This window comes from Malaclemys terrapin, chromosome 1 (genome assembly GCF_027887155.1).
Source record: "Malaclemys terrapin pileata isolate rMalTer1 chromosome 1, rMalTer1.hap1, whole genome shotgun sequence".
In the NCBI taxonomy this organism is placed as follows: domain Eukaryota; kingdom Metazoa; phylum Chordata; order Testudines; family Emydidae; genus Malaclemys; species Malaclemys terrapin.
The window spans coordinates 48508492-48528491 of NC_071505.1; the positions used below are offsets into that span (position 1 = coordinate 48508492).

Sequence of the window (20000 nt, forward strand, 5' to 3'; positions counted from 1 at the left end):
GTCATTTACTGTAAGTTATTCTTCACTTCACCCCAAATCCTTTCCATTATTACAAAAGTGAAGCAAAGCCACTGTGTTTTCTGTCTTAATCCTCCTTCTCAGATGCCTCTGCACAGCTGTTTTTTTTTAAACCCACAAGCTTCTAGGTGAACTGTGTTCGGAGCACAAGAAGTTAGAGTTCACTTCATAAACCAGGAGCTCTTCAAACTTGGCATAAGCATATTATAGAAATACACACTACTTGTTGGGATAGTGTGCTCTATCTAGATTTCATTTTAGTACAGTATACTTGCATTAACTCTATTAACACAGGTATCATACTGTTTCAAGTCAGAGAACCTACAATGTTGTAACGAAGATTACACTAAGAGCAAGGCCTTGATAACTACAGCCATTAGTCCTGTCATCCCCTATAAAGTTAATGGGTCGGAAAAATGGTCAATCTTTGGACTAAAAGTTGATATTTAATTGAAATAAAATGTTTTTTAATTGTAATGGGGATTTTGCATTAGTGTGAACATGGAAAGGTACTAAGGGAGCTAATACCAGGTGACATATTGATTCACATTTTAATACTAATGCAAAATGTTTGAATATTTCAATTTCACAAATAACTGCATCTATTCCTCAATTACAATTTCTTATTTGTTTTAGAAGAGCAAAAGTTATAATTCAATGGAAAAATAAAATAATAAATTGTTCTCCAATGTTTTTTCTCTTGGAGCATGGGATGAAATGATGGAACTGCTGTAAACTCTGATTGGCTCTACACAAGAATGATCAGGAAGCTATGAGTCTCTTCTACATCTTCCGGGAGCAATTGTAACCCAACACTATACAGTGTTAATCAAAATAGTTTTAGTGACTGTGGATTATAACAAGAGACCTAACTGAAGGACTGTGAAAGGGGTGCCCAAGAATTAACATCACTATATCCTGGAAGGATGGAAGTATTTATAAAAATTAGTTTTTCCTGGAGAGGAAAAGGCTTGAGTTAAGTTGCCTAAAATTCTTAGTATCAATAACGCTTACAACAATATGTGCAGTATATAGTTATTTTTCTCATGGAATCACTAACAGTAGTTTAAAAAAATCCTTCACAATGAGTAACTTCTTTAATCTACAAACAGATACGGTATATAGCAAAATCATTTTTATATAATAGCACAAAATGCTTTTGAAATTACACTGTAAAGTATTCACAAATAGTCATTCACCAAGAGTGAGAGAAAATATAAAGTAAGCTTTAGAAGTTAATAACAGTTATTCCCCTGAAACTGCAAAACTGTAAGAAAAATGGAGGAAGGAGTTAAAATACATTGCAAAAATTATCACTGTAATTCTGCTATAAAGTTATTATGATACTGAGTTCTTGTGCCTTGTTGTTAAGGTGCTTTTGCTATATACCCTGTAGTCTACGATTTGTAAACACATCGTTTTGATGTTTCTGCCAACATCCCGGCAACAAAGCAGTGCAATTTCAAATGAGCTAATTAACTTAATTGTTGATGAAGCATGAAACAGTTCATTCACCCTGTTAGCTGCACCATGACAACGTAAGAGTCTCAGCCCATGAAGTTACTCATCTATATAAAGCTATCTGTAGTTTTCTATTAAGATTGGTTGCATGCCAAAAACAATATGGTTATTCTGACAAAACCCAGTCCACACTATCAACATAATACAAGTAGTGGCTCAGCATTTCTGTGGCAAATACCCTGGAACACAGAATTGCCAAGAAATTGATAAATTGGAAAAAAAAAAACTATTGTACTTTTAAGCTGTTAGAGAGCTACCTAATCTATTTTCTAAACATTTAGACTTAGGCAGCTATTTAGAAAACTAACAACTGCAACTGGAAAGTTTTTTTCATTAATGATTAATACTGAAAGGTGTAAACCCACCCCTTCAAGTGTTTTTAGTTGTATCAATCTTCTGCACATGTAAGAGAAAAGGCAAGGCTAAAGTTACCAAAGAAGGGTTAAATGGCCACATCTGGTACATTAAAATGGTGTGTGCATTGTTATATATTGCACACACATAAATCCTGTTTGCACACAGATGCACACATTATACGTACCTATATGCTTTACTCAAACTATCAGAATTTACAATGTATTTTTACATACTTTTGCTATCAAACATAAAACCAAAGCATCTCTTCAAATTTTCCAAGACTCCATTTCAATAAAGGGATAATAATAGGATTAAACACTGTGCGTTTGAAAGACCTGCAAAAGTGTTCTACATGAAAAAAAGGATAACAATTTGACCGTCTGCAGATAGCCTTGATTATCCAGTTGCTTGGACTGTACACATGAACTCTGATATGCTTTACAGTAGAACTTTCCTAGCCATCTTTATCGTTCCTTAGTCTTAAACAGCCCCTTTATCCAATGAATAAAAATCAACCTACTTTAAAAACTGTCCAAAATCTTCACAAATGCTTTCACAGCCAGGCCATTTGCAAACTCCATGGCCATAGAGAGTATGAGAGGCCCCAGTCTCCTCGTGTGACGAGCTGTAGGAAAAGAATACGGCATCAGATTAATCTCAAAAGCCATAATCGTTGGAGGCTGCTAGCGCCTGTCAGGTTACGATCAGTGACAAACAGGTCAAAACAGGTCAATTCAGCTCAGAGCAGTCAGAAAAATTTAATCGTTCTATTGAATAGTTCAACTGCCAAGGCTAGATGATGTTCCAATTAGAGAAGAAATAGAGCCAAAGATGACTGTTAATAAAGGATGAAAAAATAAGATGACTGTATAATATCATATGCTAATTCTGCCATATGACCTCAGCGTAACATTTTACCTATAAATAAAAAATACACTCAGAAATGATCAATTCTGAAAAGAAATATTTAAGATGGACAGCAGGAACTTATGAATAATGTGAATGTTACTGTACAATCTTTTATATTTTCTGGGGGTTTATATATTAAGGTGACTTACATTAATAAATATTTCCCTTTACAATCATTGTTTCCATTAGCAGCTCTAGGTTTCATGAAAACAAGCCCATATTCCATTTCATTTTTTATAAAAGTCTGCAATAGTTTTATCCTTATGGAATCATTAAAGAGGTTTTATTTCTTTTCCCTTCACAGAGATGAGTATTAGCTACAGCAGGGGTAGGCAACCTATGGCACGGGTGCCGAAGGCAGCACGCGAGCTGATTTTCAGCGGCACTCACACCGCCCAGATCCTGCTCACTGGTCCTTGGGTGCTCTGCATTTTAATTTAATTTTAAATGAAGCTTCTTAAACATTTTAAAAACCTTATTTACTTTACATACAACAATAGTTTAGTTCTATATTATAGACTTATAGAAGGAGACCTTCTAAAAATGTTAAAATGTATTACTGGCGCGCGAAACCTTAAATTAGAGTTAATATATGAAGACTCGGCACACCACTTCGGAAAGGTTGCCGACCCCTGAGCTACAGATTCCAAAGGAATACACCAACTTCTCCAACATATAATCATCACATTACTCTTAATTAAAATAACAGCATAAAAGTATCCAGAGATGTTCCATTTTTGAAATAATAAAGTTAACAGAAAACTGCTCTGATACTCAAATGAAGACTCTGGACATTATCAAATTATAATCTCCTATTTTAAATGTTACAATAATGAATGGGGATGTTCCTTTGAACATACAATCGTTTACTATTTAGAATTCATTATAGCCAAGTTTAAATTTACCTTACATAAGAGATCATCAGTATCAGTCATTTTAAGTGCTGAAAGGTAACAAGGAGGAGTCAAGAATATCTGTACACTGAGCCTGAAAAGGCATATTTATAATATTAACACTTAGAGCCAAATTCTGCTGTGTTACAGTGTCACAATTTACAGTAACTACTGGAATGATTCCAATGAATTAAGTCAATGGAATTACTTCAGTGCACATAAGTGCAAAATTTGGCCTTTAGTGTTATTTCTTCTTTAGTGCTTTCCTCAAAAGTTTCAAATATATATTTTTTAAAACAGCACAAATTTAACTATGCAATAGTGTGTATGGACTTTTAAAGCTGAATTACATCTTCAATCTGTTAGATATCCTGCTTACACTTTCTGTAACTAGACGGATTTAATACTGTAGGCCTCAACATGGCTTCTAATTCTGTGAATGTAGTTGTTTTCCAGCAAAGCATCTACAAATTTGCATCTACAAATACCAGCCAGCACATGCAAATTACCAGTTGGATGTCTAACTGTCACCAGTGGTACCAAAAGTTCACTGTGGGTGCAAAACTGAAGGCACATTATTTGTGTACTCAAACTTGCACTTGCAAAATTAGAGGCATTTGGTGAAAATCATGCTATGTGATTTAACATACTGGAAAAATTATGATTATTTAATCAACCTTCAACGTTCTGTATTTTTTCTGATTTTTAGTAAAGAAACTTATGATTTCAAATAATACAACTCATGATGTGAAATAACGATGTCTGTCTTTATTGTATGATCATAACTGTAACAAAAGCAAAGTTTTATGTCAGATGATAAGCACAGTAGGAATCTCATCAGAATTACCTGTCTCGCCTTGCATTTAGAACTGAAGACTGTCCATTCACTATGGAATGATGAGTTATTGGTGGTGATGCTTTGGAAGTGGTGGAGGAGGTAGTAGAGGAGGAATTGTTAGTAGAGAGGTCTAGCCCTCCATGTTTAATGCCATTGTCTTCCATACTGTGAACTCCAGTCACTTCTTTCCATAACTGCTGAATCTCAGCAGGACTTAAGCCAGCTATAAAATGAAAGAGAGCCCCACTAATATAACAAAGTAAGAGTTTCATATAATGAGCTCAGTGTTATTAATGGATTAATGCCAACAATAAAGGTGATGCTGTTTTTCCAGCACAATCGACATGTAGTAAAACAATTTCATTTTTCCTCTATCGGCACCCAATTAATTTAGCTGCTTTTCTCTTGTGCTACAAACAGTCAATTAAAAAAAGGTCACCAATTTTAATATTATTATGCTTCTTCTTAAAACACTTGTTCAAGGTTCAAAGAGGGCAAACTACAAAGACTGACTGGTAACTCTTGTTTGAAAAACAACTATTAAAGTAAGTTTTAAAGGAGATTTTCACTGTCTGTAGAATCAATTTCTTGTTACACAGACATGACTCAATGGATTCAAAGTTCACTCAGTTCTTCAGAAGTACTTCTTAACCAACAATGAAATGGAAATAGAAAAATATATCCGATTGCACTAAGGATACAAGCATTAATTTTCTTTTTAAATGAAAATCAAATCAAACTCATGGGACCAAACTGAAATCAATGAAATTGCAACAGGTTTAAAGTTAGGGCAGAATCTGGCCCACTAACTTCAATCAGCAAAGACAAACTTTATTAGTTTCAGCCATCTATTAACTAGCATTGTTTAATTAACAAAATTTACCTTCTTTAAAATGTAGCTTGAATGGGCAAAAAACCAATTCTTTGGATGAATAACCACTCTAAAAAAACTCAAGTTGCTCTGTCTTGCCAATCAGCCAAAAAGGCAATAGAACTGGTCCCTTGAAGATTCACTCTGAATGGATGAATCCCCGAGTAGTGTAGTGTCATCATAGCAGTTCCTTTGCTAGCCTTTCTCCCTACCCTGTTAGGGGAAGGAGACTGGAGGGCCTGACTAGGAGAAAGGGATGTCCCTATGCCTCAGCATCATCAGTCTCTCTTGGGGTCATCGGAATAATTCAGAGAATCCTTGAGGCTTCTCTAATATATGACTGGGACTGTCCTAGATTCGGATTAACCCCATTATTGGAGAGTTGTAAAGATGGCTTCAAGCCACCGTTGTCTTTTCCCCCAGTTGTGAGTCATGCTGAGCATAGTAGGGATACAGCCTGAAATAAGGACCGACATCTCTTATATGTTGCATTTATATATTTGCGGTCAGGACTGTGTGACTACAGTGTCTGTGTTTGTCCCATAAAAGTTATAGATGATAAGAGAGAGTGTTGTCAAGTATTGTCCTTCATTCATACATTTTGCAAGAAAGTACAGAAATTTCCATCGTAATTTGTTGTTGGCTTGCAGGAAAGGAATGCAAAATATGGGTAACAGAAGAATATGATCACTTTCTCCTCCCATGCCCATCTGTATCTGACTTAGGAAGTTGTGACATTTCTTCTCAGATGTAAACTTTGTCACAGTTATCTGTTGATTTTGTCACCACCAGACAGGATTACCTTTGAAGACTACTCCAACACGCGTAGAACAGAATGAGAAGGCTCATTAACTCAGCAGAGATTTGTATCACACCCATGCTTTGTAGATTGCACTGCCTACCAATTTATTTCTGGGTATTTGTTTTTCCATTCAGCTGAACGGGTGGATTTGATCTATATAGACTGGCTTGGCTTGGGTCATGGCTATCATAACTACCTCTCTTTTATGTATCATCTCAACAACTGAAATCAACTAAAACACTCTTGCTCACAGTAACTAGAGTTGCATGGTGGAAAGGAAAGGTGTTCTCAGTGGGTGGCCTTTAACTCTAGATTTAGCTTCTTCCCCATTGTTCTGACAAAGCTCAGTTTATTGACCTTCAGAGAACGATGAAAGGTTCATCTATTCGTTCAGGCTTTTGATTGAGCGGGTGGCTTTAATGGGTGAATGAGATTCTTTTTCAGGAGATAAAGAGATGTTTTTCATTGACTTTTTAGCAAGTTTTCTCTTTGCTAGCTAATATTTTATATTGAATGTACATGAGCTCACATTGCTAAAAATTGGTGCAATTTAAAACGCAGTGAAAAATAAAATATATTCTTCAAAATCTGTCAACAACTATCTTATTAGGAAGCATGCAAAGCCATGGAAGCCAGACTGCACACTTTGCTAGTTATTCACAGAAATATCTTGTTGTCCAGATAGCCTGGAAACCAACTGGATGGAAATTGAGATCTTACTTTTTATTCCATTATTCTATATGATAATTGCTATATTTACTTCTTCTCTATCTTAGATTCTAACAGAGTGGTGCCCTATGTTAATTACAAAGTGGAAAAAAAAATGGTTGATTTGGAATGCACAACTCAAAAATTGGAGTTTATACGGTTTGTATAGCAAGGAAGTCAGACTTACTATTTTTACTGAATCAGGCCTATGGGTAACAGGAGACATGACAATGGTAGCAATAGTTGTAACTGTTTCTAATCAAGTTAAGTAATTACTACACAGTTTATATAAAGTAGTTTGCAGCAACTCTGCAAATAATAAATGTAATTACTGTAAAAAGTAGTCAACCATTAATATGATGATCACAGATCAAAACAAACAGTAATGGAGTCAATTCAGAGAGTGGAGAAAAATGATACATTAAACACTCTTAAACATTTCCCTTTCTCTTGCAGCATTAACACTCTGTCCTAATTTTTTATTGTTTTTTTAAAGATAATTTTTTTTTTAATTAGAATGAAAATGTCTTCTCCATTCTCAGCAGCAAGAAAATTTGATTGGAGCAGCAGGTGGATGGCCTTTCCTTGGTCGTGAGGGGAGAATATAAGATTGGCTGTGCGGGGACATTTTCTCCTTCTGTTGTCCATTCCAAGTGCAAGAAAACATGCCTGTGAAGGGGATAGCTTTCTCTAACTCCATCTACCACTCATTGACCTAATCAGTGGGGTGGGGGGGGAGATTGAGTGAACTGACTGGCTCTTGTGTGCCACCCTTTGTTTAACACTTTCCTGGGCATCCAGCGGTCACCTTCCTGGCCCACACTCCCTGCTCTATAGCTAAGGTGTAGTTTGAACCACATTTCCAGTAAGTTTTGGGTCTGCTGATATTGCTCGAGTTTTGGGGAACCCAAATTTCTGGCTCTGGGGATATTTAGCAAGGTATCCTTGAGCTTCTTTGTTTCATTTGCCTTTTTCACAGCACCATTTATGTTAAAAGACAAAAGGACAGGAATGTAAAAGTAAGGAAGTTAATAGGGCATGAGGTCACTTAATACTGTACTGGACCCAAAAGAATGCTTGGTATTTTGAAAAGAGTTTAGATAAGTCTCTTTCTTCGCTTTCCTCCACTCTCTTTTTTATTTATTTAGTTCTTAGTGATTTTAAAATCTATCCCTGTGACTGTGTTTAATTCTCCTACATGGCTTGATCAGCAGTAAGATCAAGTATTTAAGCAGTATTTAATTCTTCTGCATTTATCTAGCATCAGTGTAGCATGATATAGAAGTTTCTCATTGTGAGACACAGTTTATTAGGCATTCAATAGTGGAGAGATTGTATCTTGTTACAAGGTTAATGCTAAAATTACACCTCCTTTCTAACAGCTTATTTGTTGCACCTGAACATCTAGAAAATGTTATAAATGTTCTAGTTGTGACAAGGTAGAAGTTATACTTCAACATAAGCACTATTTTTCAGGGGCAAGCATCACAGCATTTTGAATCTGCTGCCCCCTCACAGTTAAATTTAGGAAGTTGTTCAATTTAGGCTTAGTGAATGCAAAAACCATGTTTGGTTTATGCAACTGTCATTGACAATCTGTATTTTAAAAGCATATTTTCTGATCTTTTTGAGTTATAAACAAGAATCTCCTTGTGTCTTTCAGATATGCTAGTCATTCATTCAGTTTATCACATCCATATAGAAGAGTTTGTATTATCCAAATGGAAACAAACATCTTTATATTGACAAGTTAGGGATTTAAGTGCAGAACTATTCACCAGCCCCATATTCAATCACTGCACATGAATAGTGGTTTCTTAGACATCAGAATTACACAGGGGCCCAATAATCTTTGGAAGGATTTTGTGGATGTGTAAGACATCTGGAATTTCAAATATAGTAATTGAGGATTCCCTTATGTATAAAGGGTAGAGTCCTTCCTGTATCACAGGTAATTATTCATTTCACATACAAAATGTCTTTCTACTGCATTCCACATATACTCTTCCTCTTCCAGAAAATTTTAGGGCTGAGATGTTTACTCTGCATCACAGAAAATATATGACATGGAACTTGGTTAAGTGCAGACATCTTTATTTTCATAAGGACAATAAGAGAGAAGACTGATCCTCTTCCCATATCCACTAAGCCTAAGTCGGGGCAGGAAGAACTCCCAGGTTCAAGGTAATAGTATGAGGATGTTTTATATGGGTGACTGCTATGTGGGCCTGTCTCATCTGACTGACCATTGATTATTTTTGATTTCACTACTCAAGTTAGACTGGCACATCCTTGTCTAAGGGGCATAGCTGCACTGTCTCTGGAGAAGCCCAGGGAAATAACTTGGATTAAGAGTCATAATTCCTAATCTTCTCCACTCTTTGCTCCAAAGAGGGAAATAATCTGCTACAGCCCTTTACACGGTGTAGAGTCCTTCTTTCCATCCTTTCTAGCTTCTACTCTGCTGACCAGCACATTGAAGGTGTGCACAGAGTTAAGGCTCTCCCATTCTCTGCCTCTTTGTGCCTACCTAAATCTAGTCCCATATTTATTTTTTAAACCACAGTTTCCTTATTTTCTTTATTAAAATATATTTCTGCATTTCCTTTCTCCATCCTTTTTCTGCCCTGCACCTTATAAAATGGATATCAGAGCTAAAAGAGAAAAGGGGCATCCTTGACCAGTATCTGTTCTGATTCAAAAGCACAGAACAGATGCAAACCAAAGAGGTTTACTTAATTTAGATGATAAAATTACGGAAATATTTTAAATGTGGATATTTTCCCCTAATATTTTAACTCTTTAGTAGTTTTTTTCATTGTTAGTTCAGTTACAGCTAATCCTTCTAGGAAGCCATACTCAGGGGGAATTAGGAATTAAGGCACAATTTAATAGTTCTGCTAAAATAACTATTAAAAGAAAAAACACCAATTAAATATAAATTATTTTATATTTGTTTTTCTATTAGAAATGTGTGAATGACTGTTGTGTTAGACTGTTGTCAGGAATGGTCTAGATAATACTTAGACCTGTCATGAGTGCAGGGGACTGGACTAGATGACCTCTTGAGGTCCCTTCCAGTCCTATGATTCTATGTATGACTATCAATGTAATTGGGTATGAGTTCTGAGAGAAATCTAGGGGGATCCCTCAATGTTAGGAAAAACCCGAGGAAATCCTCTTGCAACACATGGCATAAGAGAGGAATTCAGAAAGTAAAGCTGTTCAGAGAGATATTTCACTTCAAGTATTTTTTCCCCCTTCTAATCTCATGTTGCTTTATGGAAAAGGAAATCAGTATTGCCAAACTGAAACATTCAAAAATCATAAGTCAGGATCGTCAAAATCATGAGATTTAATATAATAGTAAATTTGGGGTTATTTTTGTTTCTGTTTTTGAGCCTTTACAGAGTGCTTGGGTCACATTTTCAAGCATCTATCTGTAACCACACAGGTTAGAAATTTACTTTTTAAAAAAAAAATGAAAGCTGAGATTCTCATGTAATTAAGGTTTAATTAGGAAATGCCTGTTCGTTGAACCCAAAACGTCTCACAAAAGTGAGTTGTGTTCAACAAACTTTTGCTAAATCTCAGGCAGGGTTCTGATGGAACCCTGTCAGTTTGCCTGCTGGAATGCTGTGCAGCCCCACCATATGGTCTGCTTCAGTGCCAGGGACCTCAGGCTTGTGGGAGCCTATAGCTCTGGGGAAGCCCCACCATGCTGGAATTTCTAGACTCCCTGATGTGGAGCTGGGAGACTGAAAACCCTGGGAGACCTGCCTGGAGCTGGGGCTCTCCGGTCTTCCAGACTCCCAGTCCCTTGGGAGGAAGCCCAGAAGCCTTGGGAGCCCCAGTTCTTTTGGGCTGCTCCAGTCCCTTGCCTGGGAGCACTTTCTCTCTGGTCCTGTTCCTTCTCTCCATGAGCCTCTGCTCTTCCTAACTAGCTCCCCTGAGGAGCCTCTCTCCTCAGGACCTTCCTCTGTTCTGGGGCCCCCTGACTGAGCACTCACCAGTCTTTATTATGCTCAAGTGCTCCTTACCTAATTAACTGCCACCCACCTACTTAGACAATTAACTATCCACAGGTGGATCTGGGTTGGTTCATTTTCCTTAACAGAGCTGTCACAGGTAGGCTGGACCTCAAGTAGACCCCCTCAAGGCCAGCACTCTGCGACATGGAGTTTTAAGTAAAATGCCAAATGGCCAAAATACAAGATTCATATTAAAACTGTGACAGCTGGAAATGCTGGGATACTATATTTAAGTTGTTACTTATCCCACATTGTTCCGTCCCCATTTTGTCTGTATGAAGTACTCTCCCCCTGCGCTCATCTAACTTCCAAGTCTCAAGTCTTGCAATTTGTACCTGATGAATGAACCCTTATGTCCATATAGAGTCTCATATAAATCAAGCAAACTCTACTTGGACACAGCCCACAGAGAACTCATTGAAGGATCGGGGTCCTAAAGAGCAGATATTTTATAATTTACATGAAAGAGATCTCTAACTTATCTCTGTTCTGTAATGTAAGTAAAAACGAAACTAAAGTTATGTGCCACATAGGTGATGGCAGAATAGAGTTCTTAACATGTGAAATCTTTGGCATTCCCACAGTATTTATTCCTAAGTAAATTTACCATTCATAATTCTGAGTCCCCCCTTTCTCCTAAACGACTAAATACTGAATCATCAGGGCCGACGCAATCCATTAGGTGACCTAGGCGATCCCCTTAGGGCACTACAATTTGGGGGGTGGTGACCGCAGCGGTATTTCGGCGACGGGACCTTCCGCTGCCTCTGTGGGGGGCAGCATTTCTGGGCGGGAAGAAAAGCTGGCGGCATTCCTGTGAATCATTAATGTACAGTAACTCCCCACTTAACATCCTCTCGCTTAACGTTGTTTCGATCTTACGTCCCTGCTTAATTACAGAACATGCTCCATTAAAAGTTGTGCAATACTTCGCTATAACACCATTTGGCTGCCTGCTTTGTCCACAGCTGGCAGCTCCCCATCAGCTCCCCTACGCCCCCCACCCCCGTGCCTCCTGCCCGCCGGCAGACCCCGCGGATTAGCGCCTTCCCCATCCTCCCCCCGCCTCTTGCCCATGGCAATCAGCTGACTTGCGGCGTTCAGGAGGGAGGGGGGAGGAGTGAGGACTTGGCAAGCTGGCTCCCCCTCCCTCACCTGCCTCCCGAATGCCGCAAACCAGCTGATTGCTGCGGGCAGGAGGCAGGGGAGGGAGGGGGGAGCCTGCGCACCAAGTCCTCACTCCTCCCCCCTCCCTCCTGCCCCCTGAACTCTGCAAGCCATGGGCAGGAGGCAGGGGATGGAGCGGGGAGGAGCGAGGACGCGGCATGCAGAGTAATGGGGGAGGAGACGGGGGAAGAAGAGGCAGGTTAAGGGTGGGGGCTTGGGGGAAGGGGGGGAGTCGGCTGGCCGAGGGTTTAGCCTCTCACCCCTGGTGCTTGCAGAGTAGGGGAAGCTGCCACTGCTGCTGTGCAACATGCTTCTCCTAGTTTACAGCACGTTCAGCCTCCTGGCCTGCCTCATTGTCTCCAGTGCCAGTGTGCTGTGCCTATGTGGGGTAAGGCGGGGGCACCTCCCAACTACAGTACTGTACTGTATGGCAAAAAAAATAATAAATCCTGGAATCTAACCCCCTTATTTACATTCATTCTTATGGGGAAATTGGATTCACTTAACTTCGTTTCACTTAAAGTCGCATTTTTCAGGAACATAACTACAACGTTAAGTGAGGACTTACTGTATTAGTGACAGTGTCTGAGATTTTCCATTAACATTTTGCACTCAGAAATCTTGGTCCCAATGACAAAGGGTTAAAGAGTGTTTTCCAAAACCATCACCTTCTTGTAATTATATGTAAGTCACAATTCTCCATTAGTGACATCACAATTTATTGTTGTAAATTATTGTTATTGTTTTTCAAAGGATGGTTAAGAAAAGGAATCCTGAGATATAAAGATCCACTCCAACAAATTCCAGCAAATAAGTCAATTTAGCATTACAACAGTTTTTTAATTACACAAAACAGAGGACTATTTCTTTAAAAAAAATTAAGTTTGGAAACAGCCTTTTTATATATCAGTTGCCCACTATCTCTTGTATCTGTTCACTTATGTTAAATGAAGTGATTACATTCTCACTAAATCAGTTTTCTGTAGTTCCTCAGTGTAAATCAATGGTGCTTGAATTGTGTTGCCCTTAGAAATTGTTTTCAGCATATAAGTCTAATAAATATGCATTTTATACCTAAGAAAAAGCACTCAAAAGCAGTTTTCTCTAGTAAAAGCATGTAGTAAAATTTATCAGCCTCAAGAAAACTATGTAGTGCAATAATATTAACAATAATAGTTTATTATTAAAGTATGGTTTAAATGCAATAAAAGGAAACTTCTGAAGTTCAGGTCAAAATGGAATGATTAAAAACAAGTTCTGAATTAGAAATAAGTTAAGTCATATGTTGTTTATATACCTTGTGGCAGAGACTGGACAGGAAGAGCAGACTGGCCAGGTGGGATGGAAATGAGTCCCTGACGCTGAAGATTCAGCAGATGTTGCTGCTGCTGGAGTTGTTGCATCTGGAGGAGCTGCTGCTGGAAGACAAGCTGCTGGGCTGCCAACTGCTGCTGCTAGGAAAAAAAAACAACAACAAACACAGCAGAGAATAAAGTCTGCAATGAAGGCTGCAAGACGAAAATGTAAACTCCACTTGTTTCCCCTTTCATCTCAACTATTAAATAATAATATTATTTATAGAATACTCAGACAGTGGAAGCATTTTGAAATTTTCCATTATTTTTATTCCAAACTGCTAGGTTGTTAGGGAAAAAAGACAAAATACAATTAATAATACGCTGCAGAAAAGAGAAAGTAGGTAACAGCTGTTCAGAAATAAAAAAAAATCAGCTCATGGCAGATGATAACAAATATATCTATGCTAAAAGCGTAACTCTTTACAACAGTTTGTGATTCAACTGTTCCATTCAGTTTTTCCGACTGAATAAGTTCGGTCCGCAGTGGCCCATGAATGTGGTCTCCAGTGATCTATTAGTAAACTGGGATGTAGCCTTCATTTCACTGGCCTGTTAGCTCACTCTCTTCTCTTGTTGGAATATATTAAAACCAGCATCACATTCAAGACAAAGAAGTGCCCTATTATAAGTAAAAGTATAACTTTCAATTTTGTGAGGCATTACAAGACAAACTGGAGTTTTTTAGACTCAGGGGGTATAAGAAGGCAGTCACATGTCAGAGAAAGACAAGCTGCTATGGAAGACCTTTCCTTTTTAGTTTGGGGAAAAGAGAAACTTCTGATGCGCTCACTGGAAAACAGACTGCATAATGGAGCAAGTCATGTGGATTGCCCAGAGCCTCGGGAGAAATAAGGGAGCAATTTCTATTCCGTAGTTGATGGCTGTCTGAAATTCTATTCACAAATCCAAACAGAAACAAAGCCTCAGGAGGTCAGAACTGTTTCCTGTACGTTTGCATAATGGGCAGCTTGAAGACAACGTCTCCGATACCTGCTGATCAATTTAACTACTTCAACATGTTTTGTTTGTATTATGTTTATATTTGATGCAGTTTGCTGACAAGTGCAAGCTAGGCCTGAGAAGCCAGCTTGTCAGGTTGATTTATGAGCACATCAAACTGTAACTTTCTCCTCGCCACTCCAAACCTACAGTAGCAGTTCATTAATCAGGGGCCTGCGACTTTGAAATCTGTGCTCCACCATTTTTTTTTTAAACAATGGGCTAAATTTGCATGCGCTCTGAGCTGTACCACAGAGGAAAGTAAGGTTCCCTCACCAATTTAGATTCTCTGTGAATACAAGATAATCAGTACTTTGTCCACCACACAGTTTGCTCTTTGTATACTGTGATTCATTAGTGAATATTAGATGACAGCAGCACTGGGTTGTAATCCTCAAATCCCATACTCACCCCCCCCCCCCAAAAAAAAAAGGGGAGGGGAGTGGCAGAATTCTACTGTCACTGTTATTAATCTCAGGGAAAAAAGTATAAGAATACGTCTTTGACAGGAAGAACCTCGTTATCAAAAAAGACCTCAAACTTTTCTTGTCCCTTCTTTTCTCCTTCTCAAGCCCAAACTATTACGTATCAGTGAGTTGCACAGATCTTACCTCTTTTGCTTGCTTTCCTGGATGCTGCTGTTGCTGTTGCTGCTGCTGTTGCTGTTGTTGTTGCTGCTGCTGCTGTTGTTGCTGCTGTTGTTGTTGTTGTTGCTGCTGCTGCTGCTGTTGCTGCTGCAAAAGCTGAAGATGTAACTGCTCTTGCTGTTTCTTGTAAAACTCTTGTAGTTGTTGCTGAATAAACCATTTTGACTTTAATAAATAAAGGCAAAAGTTTCAAGTATTATAAATCTCCTAAACTCCTCTAGATTGGCATATGGTAGAGTAGCCATTAAGATTCACCTCATAACAAAAACGTGTTTGATTTGAAGAGGCAGATCTACATACATTTTTTTCCAAGGCGGCTCTGAAATTTTCCAATGCAGATTCCAAAATATCCTAAACAGAAGGGTATAGAAAATCTGTATTCTAACGGGAATGCAGTAGAGCCAAATTAACTCCCCAGATTATTACACCTACATTCCTCATATAGCCAATATAACAAATTCGAAGCTGTACTCTCCCACTTTGCAAGAAGTCAGTTAGACCAAACAAATCGTCGATTTCGTAGGGAAAAAAATTAATTAATCTGTCAGCCTGTACAGCAGGATGCCAGATTTGCAATTGAAGGTGAATTGCCTGTAATGATCATGATACTAGATATCAAAGTGTTTAACATGAAAGAAATAAGATTAACAGACACATTATTTTCTCTGTCATAATTAAGTATACACCCAAAAATATAGTTGAAATTGTAGTCCCATGTTGTATTGATGTACTGAGCACTGACACTGTCTTTATTGTAAGAATGAATTTTCATTGATTCTTGGTTTAGCTGACAGGTTTTGTGCTAAGGGAAATGTAATCATCCCTCCTCTTTCTAATCTCTATTGGAACCAATTTTTGGAAGGAAAATAAATAAACAAAGGAATTACTTTCACCTTTAATGAAACAAGCTGGTAAGTTCAAATTTCATAACCACATTCCATTTATATGACTAAAGGGAGTACTAAAGTGTTATGAATTTTAAAGTAACAATTATCTACAAGTCTATTTACACTTCCTTTGGCAAGTCTACAATTCAAATGTGCCTAAGCACTTGAAAATTTAAATACTGATTTGCTCAGTGTTCATAACGCATCTGCCATTGCTGTTATTTTATACACAGCATTTAACGTTTTAAATTTGCCTGTAGATTGACACATTTTTGCAGTCACGGTAAGAAATGTGAAGACTAGGAATTTGAACATTCATTTTTTTCATACTGTCTTGAGTAAAGAAATATGAAACACTAGAAAATCAGTCCCATGTAAGCATAGCTAATACCTAAGAACATGCCTTGGGTTATGGTAACAGTCCAAAGCAGGTAACCCACATTACCTGCTGTAACATAACTGCTTGCTGCTGTTGAAGAAGTGCTTGAAGTTGCTGTGGAGACAAAACTTGCTGTTGGAGAATCTGCTGCATTTGCTGAGGGGTGATCACCTGGGGAGTCATCATGGCCACTGACACAGGCACCTGCACAGAGAAAGGAAGATATCATCATCAAACACATTTTAGCTCATCTGCATCACAGCTGTATGTCTTCTTTTTTATTTTGTACCAAAGATGGACCATAATATTTATCACTGTAAAGTTCCACTCTCAGTAAAAATCTGTTATTTTAAGACCACAGTGCTGTGGCACTCTATTTCCAGAGGCATCAGATTTGATCAGACTCAAGCTTTATGTTTTACATCTCTTATGTATTACTGCAAGAGATTTAAACATTGGCTAGCATAAATGTGTATTTAAAAATAAATGATCACATGGTAGGGCTCTCAACACTTCATAATCAATCATCTTATCGAGTGTCATAATGTTATACATAGAAAAACCTATTGAGACTGTTTCAAAAGATATGTCTAAAACAAACATAAAAAATTAAGCATCTGAAAGCAATATAGATACATCTTACACAATACAGATATCTAGATTAGCAAAACATATGTACAAAATGCTTTATTTTAAATATAAGAAAACCTTTCCTGTTAGGTTTGTTCTTTTAGTAAGTGTTGATTGTACCAGAAAAAAAACAGCACAGATATATCCAGTGAAACAAGGACATTATTCTAGAACCCTGGCCTCTCTGGACAAACTGTATTTTTTCAGGATTTCCTGACTTAAAACCCAAAGCTTGGAAATCTTCACATGAGCCAATTTAAAGTTTGTCCATTAAGCTCTTGGAGAATGTTTCTGTTCAAGGTTCTTTTGTGAATATCACTTTCTTTTCTGTGTGCTGTGCAATGAGAGTGAGTGAGTGTGTGTGTGTGTGTGTGTGCATGCGCGTGTGTGTCAGAGAGAGAGAGAGAGAGAGAAAGAGAGAGAGAGAAGCAGACAGCAAGGGTGTGTGTTTGTGTGTGAGAGAGAAACCTTGCATAAGAGCCTGAGATATGTGCTCAGTGTCTGCTGTACATGCACAGTCTGAAGGCGTTGCTTCAACTAACTAGTACATAATCAAATACCTTGTCACTGTGCCAAGTTTGCAACCTTTGAAAAAGCAATCACTTTCTTTTCTAGAAAAAACAATTCACTTTTACTGTAAATAAAAGCAATCATTAATAAAAATATTGTTTTGCCACATGTTCTCAGGACACTATGGTACTTTGCAAAGCAGCAAAGGTTACTATTATTAATAGATTGAATCCCAAATGTGTCTTAATGATCAACGCTTTCCTAACATATCTGGTAAAATAATCTATTCTGTGGAAAATGATGGCTGTGTGCAAACCAAAACTTTTATAGAAAAGAAAATGGAAATGGAATGAATATGATGTTCTGAACTTTGAGTTTATAAAAAAATATAGTGAAATTACCCCAATTCATTTAATAGTAAACAAAACATCATTGGTTCACATACCATCACATAAACTTCGATCTGAAAATGTTGAATGTTACACTTGATAAGCTACAGTAATGTAATGTACAGAATTTGAATATAAATGTATTACTATGTGACTGTAAAAATGACCACAATAATAAAAAGTCCAATATTCTTGTGTAGAGACCCTAGTTAAATAATTCTAATCAAAATATTTCAGAAATGCTTACTGTAAAATAAAAGTGGCAGAGACAAAAACAGAATCCACTTACAATAAGTTATTTAGTGATGGTTAGATGTGCTGTGATGTTAAAATGATGCATCTGTTTACAGCATTGTTTGTTCTAAGCCTACGAAGTCACAGAGAGAAGACAAATCAGTCTGAAAAAGTTTTGGGATGTACGAACTCAAATTCAACCCTGAGTTGATAGGAGTTTCAGCTATTTACTCCAGGTCTGAATTTGCTTTCTTTCAAGAATTTTGCTTCAGTGCTGCCATCTAACTGACATAAGTCAAACTGAAATGAAAAGGAAGAGAGAAAGGCAGGCAGGCCCTTTAACAATTAAACCACTAAATTAACCTTTAAACCTCGGAGGAGTTTCTCTATCTATTAATATATTACCTATAAACTATACCACATGGCATAGGCCTTGCCACACTTGTGTTCCCTCGCTATGTCACACTTCTTCTTACATGTTCACCTGGATCAATATAGATATATTGGCCCAGATTCTCAGGTGGTGTAAATCAGCACAACACTATTAACTTCAATGGAAGTGGTTTACTGGTTTAAACTTTAAGAATTTGAACCATAGTATGAGCAAAGGCATTTTGTGAGATAATTCTATATTCCATAATACAACTGTCTATACCTGCCAGTTCACAATTCGCATTTCTGTTTGCTCATGTAGTGTATATTGCAAGTCTTGTTGGGGTTGTACTTGTTTGTGCTCCAAGTGACTAGCCAAACTTGCCTTGTTAGTTTATTCCTTCATGCAAGTTCTCCCATTGCAATAGTTTTCTCTGTTTTTCAACTATATCTTTAGAAGTAAACAACCTAATTTGTCTTTTTTCTACATTGTACTGGATAAAAACACAAAGCAAAGAAACTGGCAAAAGCTGTACTAATTATGGCCTTTAAAATGTTTTGAGTGAGAATCCAAACATGCTTAATACTTGTAGCACCATATCCAGTGTACAACCATTTACCTACAGCTAAGAAACAAGCCATTTTGGAAGCTATTGAATACCCATGAATTCTCATGGTAAATCTGCACAAATTTTGCTTACACATTTGCTTACAAATTTATTACACATAGATGTTTCTGACTTGCACTTCTATTGCTTTGGTGGGATGGGCCAGTGCACTGTCTAGGATTAAAGAACATTAGAAAACTAGCCCTTTTAGCCTACAATTATGTGTATGTTTGTTTGCTTTACATATCTGTAGTTTTTAGTGTTTCTGAGATGATTTTTTAAAAAATTAAATGGAGGCAAATTTTAGCTTTATTCATACAAAAAGCCTTCGATACAACCAACTCACTGTCAACAAACTTCAAATACAAACGCCATGAGCAGTTGAAAAAAGACAATGTGAAGCACATCATATCTATTTTACATTCATGACCTCTTTGTTATAAGATGTCCTCCAGGTTTCTGAGTTATATACAATACAGAGGAGGTTACGCTACACCAAATAATTTCCATATGTTCTGTTCTTTCCAAAATTGCCTTTACAGCCACTGTACTACAGAAGACTAGCAAACTTTGGGCTCTGTGACTGTGGAAGCTACTGCTGCTTCAAATTTGAATCCATAATGACAACTTATGTGACTGCTTAGGCTTACCCTATTGCGAAGGAGTTTGATTTTACTTCACTTATCTGTTGTCTTGCCATATATGGCAACTGAGATCACGAGAATGATGGTGGAGGATGTGCTGAGTGTTTCCGCCATTGTCTGCATGCAGTAAGCAGGTTCTATCTTGCTTGAGGAATTAAAAGTAAGGGGGTATATTTGGCCACAATATTTTATTTCCTTGCTGATGATTCGACAGAAGCCAGCCAAAGA

General features: G+C 37.6%; 1 protein-coding gene across 13 annotated transcripts in view; it reads right to left on the minus strand.

Moving 5' to 3' along the window:
• FOXP2 (forkhead box P2) overlaps positions 1-20000 on the minus strand; it is a 593826-nt gene that overhangs the window by 56248 nt on the left and 517578 nt on the right. For 9 of the 13 annotated variants that reach the window (XM_054023821.1, XM_054023830.1, XM_054023839.1 and 6 more), the window contains 5 exons: positions 16452-16589; positions 15084-15284; positions 13413-13569; positions 4546-4759; positions 2417-2521 (listed from right to left, as the gene is read on the minus strand). In XM_054023821.1, coding sequence (XP_053879796.1) covers positions 2417-2521; positions 4546-4759; positions 13413-13569; positions 15084-15284; positions 16452-16589 — 815 coding nt within the window. Of the gene's footprint in view, positions 1-2416; positions 2522-4545; positions 4760-13412; positions 13570-15083; positions 15285-15419; positions 15471-16451; positions 16590-20000 lie in introns of all 13 variants that reach the window. The other 4 variants (XM_054023920.1, XM_054023896.1, XM_054023887.1 and 1 more) reach the window with 4 other exon arrangements.